Below are 10809 nucleotides of genomic sequence, written 5' to 3' on the forward strand. Positions count from 1 at the left end.
GATAGTACTCCGAGACTGCAAGTTTGAAGTCCCTAAAGGTATTGCTGTTCTGAGAAATGCATGTTCTGGTGCTCAGTTTCTTTTGGATAGTGACAGAACTCGCACCTCTGAACACTCTTTCCCTCAGGGCCTTATGCAAAAGTAACACTGCAGAGAGGTGCAGTCTTGTCTCACACATTGGGTATGTTTGGAGGGAGAAAAGCAGAAGTTTACAACATGAGATTCTGATTAAGTAGTTACGTATGTGGACAAATTCCCTCAAAACAGCTTTTATGTAACTGTGGAGGATGTGTGGCTTCCATGGTGTACAAGTTACGTCATTCATTCCCAGTCTAACTGAATCCAAGTATCCTGTTCCTCTTGGTACAGATTCAAGCGTCTTTTCCAAGTCTCTGGCCTTTTAATGTTCAGCATTAAAAGATATTTGACATGTGTCGTCCTATGGAAGAGCTATGTGTTACTTTGAAAGTCTGTTAGGTCTCATTAATGAGCATTTATTTGGGCTGAGAATGGCTCGAAGGGGAATGAGTTTTTGGATGAAAGATAAGTTTCCCAGAGCATTTACTTCACTGCAGTGAACCCCATGTCACTTTTGTCTCTAAAATGCACCCTAACAGGATGGTGCGCAGAAGAAAGATACCCAGATTTTACCAGTCTGCTCATCTTGGCTCCATTTCCACCACTATGCAAAAATCTTTTGTTTTCTCTTTAGTGCCCTTTCTTTTCTGATTTTAAGTGTAAGCTTAAGGATCAAAGAGACTACTCCTAGTCCAAGCACACAGGTTAGCGTGCTCCTGTATTGTTCTGTGAAATATCCTTTTCTTTCTGTTTGTGTAGTCAAATTTTCTTTGTCTCAATAACATCAGAAGTTTGATTTTTAAGTAGCCTGATATGACTCAGTGGAAGCAATGCAAAGGGAAGTCTTTGCTCAGTGCCATTTTATAGACTGCTAATTTGCTAACACTGAAAATAACTTTCAGTCCTTCTAGTTTGTTACTTCTTTCATGACTCCTAGAGTTTAGAAGGAATTTGTCTCTTGAAGCAGTGAATTGAAGCTGTATTGGTTTGCTTTTCTGTGTTGGTGGCGCCAGGCTTATTTATGCTCAGATGTTGACATAATGGGTTTTGAACACGGCTGTTCCCTGTGACTTCTTCATATCTCTGGTGCTTAGAACTTGATTATTACTCAGAAGTATCTCCTATTGAAAGTTTCTTCCAAAAGTTTTTGACATAACTTGTACTATTTTGTTCTTGTCGATCTGATTATTGTCATTGTATGTTACAGCAAGAAACAAACATTTTTTGGTATCCTTTTGCTGGAAGTGAGTAGACATTTACATAGTCTCCATCGTTACAAAGATTTAAATGTTAGTAGCATGTTCAAATATCTGTATTAAGAATAATTGATTTTTGATGAGGGTTTATTGTTTCTTCTCTTTTCTTCCAATAGAAAGCCGTATCATCTCCAACTGTGTCACGCCTTACAGATACGTCAAAATTCACGGGTTCTCACAAAGAGAGGTTTGATCCCAGTGGGAAAGGAAAAGGCAAAGCTGGCCGAGAAGATCTGGTGGATGCTTCAGGATATGTATCTGGCTATAAGCATGCAGGCACATATGATCATAAAGTACAAGGAAGCAAGTAAGGCTGAGGGTTTACAACACAGAGGGAGAAAGAGAAGGGGAAGGAGAGTATATTTGTAAGAATGATGTAGATGAATCCCACATGTTTTGGTTATTGTGAATGCTAAGACTGTCGTCAAGAAGTTGTTTTCAGGAACTGGAACTGATTTCAACATCTGCTGAGCTACTTGCAGCACAATGCCACTTCATTACATTCCTCATGCATATATTGGCAAAAATAAATATATAGGTACAAAAAATGCATTGTTTTGTTGAACTTTAGACAAAAAAACACCACCCAAAGTCAAAAGCAGTTATACCACACTTTGTCAATTCAAGCAAAATATCTCAAACATTCCTAAATGTCCAGTTGTCCTGAAGATGTCAAAGAGAACCTCTTGAAAAGAGGGTCTTCCGTAGCAGTTTTTCTGAAGAGTATCCCATTATTTATGCAGTTTGATTAGACTACTGTTTGGGGCCTTTTAAAAAATGTCTTATATAGGACCTGGCACTTTCCTTAAAACGTTCAACAATATACTACTGGGGGAGTAAGTGGTTGTAACACACAAGGTGCTAGCCTGTAAATGTCATACACCACTCATCAAAAAAACAAAACAAAACAAAAGCTATTTCTAGGACAGTATAGGTTCTAAAGTATTTTATGTCAACAAAAAGAGGTGGAAAATACCAGTCCTTACTTTCCTCCTGTCTATACTTTGTGCTTGATACTGTGCGTACTGTAGCATTGTTCTGACTGGGTGGATTTGGCTGGAGCTTTTGTACTAACTTGAGAGGTGAGGAACAAGACATTACTAAGAAAGTCTATTAAGGCTTTTTGCAGTCTGTTTTCAAGTTTTTATTAGCTCACATTTGAAATGAAGGGGGCATTAAGCTAATAATGCTTTAAAATATTTATTATGACTAAACAGGTTGCTATTAAGTGAATGTTATTATGCACATACATTAGCTTATGTACCCTTTAAGCTAGGACATAAGGAAAGTTTATGGCCCATTGGAATAAGGACATTTGCAATTAATATCCATGTATTTGCCTACAAAAATGTACTATTATAACTGGGCTACATTTTATGTTAGGTTTGTTTGAAGACAAGGGATTTGATTTTCTGTTCACTTTTACTGCCTGACTTGGGAGTAATTGACAGGAATGGCTTTCCACTGCTATAGAAGGAGAACCAATTTCACAGGCTTAAGGTACAGGCAGCTAAGTGTGACCTGCCTGGGGCCCAGAATGTCAAAACTGCTGAACAGGAAGGAGTAAGAATAACTCATTTTTTATATTTGTTAAAAAGGAGAGAAGAGGCTGGTCTAATTTTCCACAAGAGCTGAACCCTAATGTATTAATGTGCTTCTCTAAAATTATGAAAGGTAAGATTTTCAGTATTCAGAAACAGCTGCTAGCAGTTCTGCTTTGCTTTTCTTCAAAAAGAGTTCATGCACTGATTTAAATGTTTGACCCAGATGAAAGATTAACAAATTTATTGCTTTCCCCCAGCCCTTATTGGCATCCCACTCACAGTACATAAAATGCAGTGAGCAGTGTGTGTTATGTGCCAGGCAGGTCAACAGTCTGTATCTGGCCAGTGTCCAGAAACGGAGGTTTTCAGCCCTTAACTTGTTCATATTTTGTTTTTTTTCTGACATGGAATTGCCTTTCTTGTAACTTTGCCTTCAGTGACCCTTTGAGCCCATACATCAGCCTGAAACCAAAACACCAATAGCAAACAAAGGCAAGGACTTCCTTGTAGACTTGGAGATTTTCTTTGTTTACAATTTATTTTGGTGTTTGTTTTGAAGAGGGAGGGAAGTTTGCCAAAACTCGGCACATGTTTGTGTAAAGACTTAAATGACTTTTCCCATGGTTGACTCTGGTTACCTGGGAAGATTTTTGATGTATGTAAGGATGCACAGGATGAGAGGCATCCATCTTCGTGAAGCCTTTCAAAGAGTTACCCATTGTTCTTGAAGAAAAATTTCCATGGAATGAAGGATTATCCACTCCTTTGTTGCACGGCTGACCTGTCACGCTCTGAGGCAGAAAATAGTGTACTGTGATCCCAGCAATGACTGAATCGTTCCAGCATGGTAGTGAACTGTCTAAACGTGGAGAACCTTCTTCCAATCACTGGTGCCTGTGCACATGAAGAAGTCTCCAGGATAGTCCTGTTTTTTATGAATAAAAAGGCTGAGCCTCTAACCCTTGATAAATCCTTCAGCTAAGTTACAGGCAAAACCAGTGTCCCTGTTCTTCCCACTGACTTTAAAACTTGACTCATAACTCACTGCTAACAGCCCCAGCCCGAGTGAAGGGTGAAGTCCAGCCTACTGCAGGACCCTCTCAGCTTGCTCATCTGGCTGTTGGTTCCTAGCTAGTTCCCAATCAGGCACATCTGGTGGTACTTACCCTGAGGTGCACAAGTGACAGACTTCCTCAGGTACCACATACTGAGTGTTGGTAGCACAAGGCTGTTGCTACACAAGAGGAGTAGTTGGTTAGGCAGTTTGTAAGGTATGATTCGGTTTTAAGCTGCTAGTTCACAGTATGAGAGAGGCCATCATGCTCTGAAGATAGAAGGCAGGTGAAGGAATTGAGAATGTGGACAGACCCGAGCTGACATGGACTAGAAATTGAACTACTCTGTTTGCTCAGAAGAGGCTGATAGAACTACCTGAGGTTCTGCCAGTGCTTACTTTGCATTACTTGTACCGTATAAAATCCCGGCTATGCACCAAAGCACTTTGTATGGGCCTGATGCAAAGTTCTTTGAAATACTGTCAGTGGTGACTAAGCTTTAGATCAGGACCTGAAAAGATGCCTCAGGCAGTGGTATTTTATTTTGAGGAGCACGCTTTTTCTACAGTTGGATAGTTTAAAAAACTCAATAAAACAGATGCATGAAAAGAAGTCATTCTGATGCAACAGTGACAAAACAAAGTTGTGGCTGGAAAGACAGTACTTTGGAAAGATTTCTCCCTTTATTTGGTGTGGAAGATAAGGGCTATGAATAAAAGTACCAGATGCAGCTGTATTAGGGGTTCAGCCACCTTCTTAAGCTCTTTTCCACTAATATCTGTAGGAAATTAAAGGCCTAAATACTGGCTTGAAAGTTAGCCATACATTCCAGGCCTGCTTGGGAATGAGGCAAAGTACATTTTCTTGTTCACCTGCCATGCCCTTGACTCTCAGGACAGCAAATACAGCTGGTACCTCAGAGATGAGGGGAAGGGATAGCTCAGGAGTTGTAGGAGGTAACCAATTTTCAGCACTTGAAGTGGTGTAGAGCATATGCTCTTCCTGTGTGCCATACTCCAGACTGTAACTAAATATCATGTCTGAAGTAAAGACATGGGTATCCTACAAAGTTTAAAATCATCTCCTTTTTTGGGGCATCTCAACTCATTCCATCTAACCTTCCAGTCTGATTTTCAGCATCTTATACTATGCAGCACCCTTCTATGTGACATATTCTGTAAAATCCTGTTGTTCCTAATTTGCTTTCGTTACTGCTGAACCTGCTACCAAAAGAGATGTGATCAGAAAGTTCAGGTAGTTTTAGCAATAACTGCCTTAAAGAATAAACTCAAATTACACCGTTAATTTAAAATTAAACCCGTAAATACTAGGTGAGTACACAATTTGCCTGTATCTCCACTGAGGCTTAACCTGGGCACCAAATCCTTTGCAAAACTGAGGACAAGAAACAGATGAATAGAGAAGCAAAAGAATAGTCCTTACAAATCATTCTCTAAAAGTAACGTCGTCTTAAAATAAAATATGCAGAAGTCAAATGGGTTTTCTTACTAGTGCTTGCTTACTAATTCCTTCTGGTCACTCCGTTACTTGTTGAGAGTTTTGCAACAATCTTATGAATATGGAAATAACAGAAACAAAAATTATTGTCCTGCTTTTTGTGGCTGTCAGAGTTACCACAGTAGTGTTACTGAGAAGCAGATGTTAAAAAACAGACATGGTTTCAACAGTCCTATGTAAACAGTTGTAATTAATCGTAATCAAATATTTGGAATCTCAAAGGAAATGTTGAACGTTGGACAGTGGCCAAGATCTAGCCACTGTTAATGTTTTTTTCTTAAACCAACAGTATTTCTTACCTCTTTTTCACTTTAGGGAAAGGGAGGTTTCAAAATTACTGATATGTCACAACTTGTGTTTTTCATCACCATAGAGATTGTCCTTCAAAGATATTTTGGATTGAAGTATGGTATTTTCCATGTATTTTACTGACCTTACCTAAATTAAAAATTCCTCTGACAGCTTTTTGACATTATAGAAAGCTTTGTTCATGAATTAGCATTTCAGTCACCCATATCTTCTCTTTATTGGCTCAATTAATTTTTTTTTAAATGGTAGCTGGAATTAGCCAGAACTAAAAGGCAAGTGACTGCCAAGGGGTTGGCTTGCAAGTGGTGGGTATATCCCAGGATCTGTAGAGAAAAATCCTTATGTATCTTTCTCCAAAACCAAAGCTTTAAAGTTGTAATTTATAGGGTTTTTTTTCCTTAAGGCTTGTTATAGTTAGGAATTTTAATTTATGATATTCAAAACATAACTCTGCCTTTCAGTGATGCATGCGTGTGTGGGGCATGTGCCTGTCATCCATGAATGAGAATTCTCTGTTTGCACTGGCCAAGAAACCTTTTACCTTCACGATAGAGGAAATGTAATGTGTTGCACTAGTACATGTCCTCTTAACTGACTGTTAGCCTTGCACGTGTGCCAAAATAGCTACACCTTTGTGTACGTTATTTGTAGTGTAAATATTGTGTTCTTGGCTCGTCTGTTAGTTGGTAATAATGTAATATACAAGACTTGTACAAGTTTGTGTGAGCGTACACATACTCTTTGGATCTAGCTAAGTAATTAAACCATATAGATGTTGATCCAAACCTTACATCTTACTAAGGCCATACCCTTGTCTTTCAGCCAATGCTGTTCAGCTTGGCCAGTTGGTGACACTGCTATTCTCCCTCCATAGCATGAAGGTAGAGATCGAAGGAGGCTTTTATTGTTTTACATGTCTACCCTGTTCCTATTTCTGGGGGAAATCACTCTTCAGTGTTTCTAACATTGTCTTGGTGTGACAAGAAGAAATTCTAGTGAGGAAGGAGGGGAGAGTCAGAGTGAAAGCAAGATTTCCTCCAACTGCTTTCAAAAGACCATTTAAAATTTTGCCCTGCATGGGCCTTACTTTTTCCCTTGCCCCAACTTTATGATGCAAGTGGATGCTCAGTACGTATACACAGTTGTTTATCATCAGTTAGTAAGCGTAGTTATGGTACGTTGAGGTGGGAAGAGGAAACAGGACTGTCATACAATGCTTATGGACTTAAATCTTGCCCTTTATAAAATTAAATACCTGAAACACAGTGACGGATCTCAAACTCATGCGAAGTTCTCATAGTCTGGAGTGCCTCAACTTGATATGTGTACCTCCTGTATTTGGAATGTTTGCCCATAAAATAGCATTTAGACATTCAGTTAGTCATGCTGTGCACTCCCAAGTGCCCATTTGGCTTACCCAGTATAAGCTGGAAATGGCGGACCGAGATGTTCTTTTTAAGTCTTCAGAATCCCAGAACTAGTAAGAGACCTTTAGTTGTGGTCATGCTTACTCATTAAACTCAAAAACAATGCTTTGAAAGATGTTCCAGCTAGGAGTAGTTTTTTGGGAAGCTAAAGAATATTGCAGCTAGAACTTCCATGTCTTAGTTGTTCAAGTAATTTGGTTTTGCCAGGAGAAATAACTGTAATATATTTGGGTTTTTTTCACGTTTTTCAGTATATTACCTTGGCTATATTGCTTCAAAATCCATATGGAGGTGGATTTCAAAACAAGTTTATAGTGTAACTCTACTTTGTTGTCAGAAAACATTTGAATTAGCTTGTTTCATTCAAACTAATTGATCATCCACTTTAGGAAGACTTTAGCAAGAGCAAGCTTGATAATAAATAAAAGGGCAAAACCCCCAGCCTATTTTCTGACTGTTGACAGACTTTTGCAATACTGGTAGTCTGAAATGATTTTTTTCTAAAAAATTAATTCTTTTTCACAATCATACACATGCACTACTTTGCAGCATATATATACATGAGCGCCAAGAATACAAAAAAGCTTTTTTTTTTTTTTTTTTCTTTAAATACCTTACATTTAGAAATTGACACTGAAATGCCCAACTGACTAACCTGATCTGGAAAAATGTTAAGCACCTACCATATTCCATTGCAGGTAAACAGCCAATGAATAAATTTTCAAATAGTTATACAACATCTCTTTTTGTGAGTTACTGTAAAGCACATGGCATGTACAAAGTAAGTTTTGTTGTAAGCATTTGTAAAGGTCTTAAAGATAACACTTATGATAAATTGCCCTTCCCTTCAGTTAACTTTATTTGAGATTTTTCTATTACTTTGCACTTTTTCAGAGCAGATCACAAATGTAAATAAAGTTACATTAAAGTTAATTTAAAAAGTAGCCCTAAAAACACTCATACTTCATCCATCTTTACATTTTGATCAGGAATTATATTATGGATGATCAACAAAACAAGAAAAATGATGGCCGTCTGTATCCCCACAATGGTGAATTATTTTAAGCTTCACTTTACATCCAATGAGTTTCTGTATGCTTCCATTTGTGTATGAAATATCAGGGTCATAGAGAAGAACAAGTTATAGGATGCAGCAAGTGTGCTTGTGTCTGTCTTTGTGCTGGGTTTGGAATATGTCAGCTTTGGCAAACTGTTGCAGCAGGGAAAATGTTTTGTATAATGCTTATAATACAAAGTACATTCTGTAAAGCAGAGAAATGGTCAATGTTGGATAAGTATATTGAAGTTTATTCTTAGCAAGGTTTTAGGTTTCACAGATTTAAATATTACAGGAGAAATATATATTTATACAGAAATGTAATTTTTGAATGTTTGAGGTTGGGTTTCTTCAGTCGTGAACCATTTATTTATCCACATTATGCTTTATTCCTTTGCTGGCTTGGTCATCTGTCCATGCTCTTCCAACATCCATTTCTAATTTGGTTTAGATGTTTTCATTCTTTATTTGCACAAATCTGGATGTGCATGCTGTCAGGACCTAATTGTAAAGTGTAGAGGCAAAACTGTTTTATCTTTGATTACCTAGAACACTAAAAAATTTAATCATTAAATAGTTGTGATACGGATATAGGTCTTGACATAGTCTTCCTTGGAGCGCTGTACAGTATGATAAAAACTTTCAGTGAATCTTACTATTTCTTGTTCTTAGTTTCATTTGTCTTTCATTAACCAGGAAGCTGCTGTGTGCTATTAATTACCTGCAATATTTATAATTGCAGGCATTGCAAACATTAACATTCAGCTGTACTAGCCTACTGTGTTCACTGTGAAATTTTCAATACGGTAAGAATATTACATGATCATTTAACCTGACAAGTTTACTTTTTTCCTCACTAATTTAACACTGAACCTTTTTTTTTTTCCATTATTACAAATGAACAACTTGAGCATAGTATTTCTTAATTGTAACTATAATAGATAAATTATATCCTAAGCAAACATTTTTAATCACTTGATGAAGGGGGTCAGGCATCACCCAGTGCAGAGTGCACTGGGCAATGTCTTATCCCCACTGCAGTCAGTGCCAAAATTCTAACTGATGTTAGCAAAAATGGAGCCACCATTACCAAGGGGTTAATATGCTTAGTAACCATGACAAGAGGTTATGGGAGAGCACAACAGTGATTCTCTATTTCCATATCTTTGTTTCTGTTAATTTAAAACTACTACTATTCAATCTTTAAAATAAGTAAAAGAAACTTGAAGGGGGGATCATATACTACTAGTTTGTACTAGGTTTTTTCAGGAAAAGGAAACAAATTTATATATATATATATATGCAATATATTTTTACACTGTTTATTAATGCTAGGAAGTATTAAGTGTATCACTTTATCAGTGTGAATGTTAAAGTAATGACAACGTTGTGGATGTTTTAAACCTTTAAAAGTTGTCTTGTTAAATTCTAAATCCACATTAATAGAAAAGCTACTTTGTCTACAACATTATTGTTGATGTTTTAGGGAAAATGTTCAAGTATAGCAGTTGTTTGATTAGCACTGTAAAAGCTTGGCTTGAAAAGCTGTAGTGAAATCCATATTGTAAACACCATTTTTTAAAGCATAGCTTCTTATAAAGTATGTTACTGCTGTTGACTGACTGTAAAATTGTATCCTTAGTTGGTAAAGTGATCAATAAAAGTGTTACTACATCAGCTGCTGGATTTCTTGAAGTAAATGGTATTTGTTGATAAACTTTGTTAGCCACACTTATTTTGCAGTTTGGATGTTAAGCAAATTGCTAATTAATGTATAAATTACATCAAAATACTCTCTGAACCAGCTCTCTCATTCTAAGCAGAATATATTTCTTCTTTATCAGTTATTTTCCTAGTTTTAATAAGTAGTAAAGTTGACCATTAACATTTTGAGAACTCCGCTGTGATCCTTGAACAGCCAGAGATCCACCAAATGCAATCAGTCAGGATGGTGGTGTGCTGTCCTCGCCTTCCCTTCTCTGCTGAAGCAATAGCCACCATCGGTGGTCATTGTGGCAGCCTCTGGCTCAAGCTGGAATTTGGGAGACAGGTAACAACACAATAGCTAAGGGCCATAAATCATGCTCAGCAGCTGAGGGCTAGTTGAGCATGCACCCACCGAAATACAGCTGGTATGCACATATGACTGTAAGTCGATCGCCTTACCCCATAAATAGTGGACAGCCCAGGGCCCGCTGAGCTGTCCTGCGCAGCAGCTGGCTGCATGCCAGGATCTCCTGTTGAGTAGGGACACCTCTCAAGGTACCCCTCAAGGTTGAGAGATTCCTTGCTGCTGAGTCTTGGTAAGCAATTAATAGCATGCTAAACTTTGAAATCTTAGCTAAGTGATACGAAGGATTGATTGCTCATATATAATCTTTTAGACATAAACCACTGACAGGTCAGGGACCAGGACTGGATCTAGCTGCACCCAGACTCCTCTCCAAGGAGTTTAGAATGCAAGAGGGTCCTTTCTGAACCTCCTGACTCAGCGGGAGGGTCTCCCTGACAGTTTTGTCTGACCCTGTCCCCTAGGCAGTAAATAGTCAAGTGTACCTTGCCATC

The 10809-nt window shown here is 37.9% G+C and overlaps 1 protein-coding gene across 1 annotated transcript in view; it reads left to right on the top strand.

Moving 5' to 3' along the window:
- The window catches only part of TPPP (tubulin polymerization promoting protein), a 66527-nt gene extending 56606 nt beyond the window's left edge, over nt 1–9921 (top strand). Inside the window, exon 4 of the mRNA XM_055800183.1 lies at nt 1451–9921. Coding sequence (XP_055656158.1) covers nt 1451–1645 — 195 coding nt within the window. The 3' untranslated portion in view covers nt 1646–9921. The remainder of the gene's footprint in view (nt 1–1450) is intronic.
- The last annotated feature ends 888 nt before the right edge of the window (nt 9922–10809 follow it).

Source organism: Falco peregrinus, chromosome 3 (assembly GCF_023634155.1).
Source record: "Falco peregrinus isolate bFalPer1 chromosome 3, bFalPer1.pri, whole genome shotgun sequence".
Lineage (NCBI taxonomy): Eukaryota > Metazoa > Chordata > Aves > Falconiformes > Falconidae > Falco > Falco peregrinus.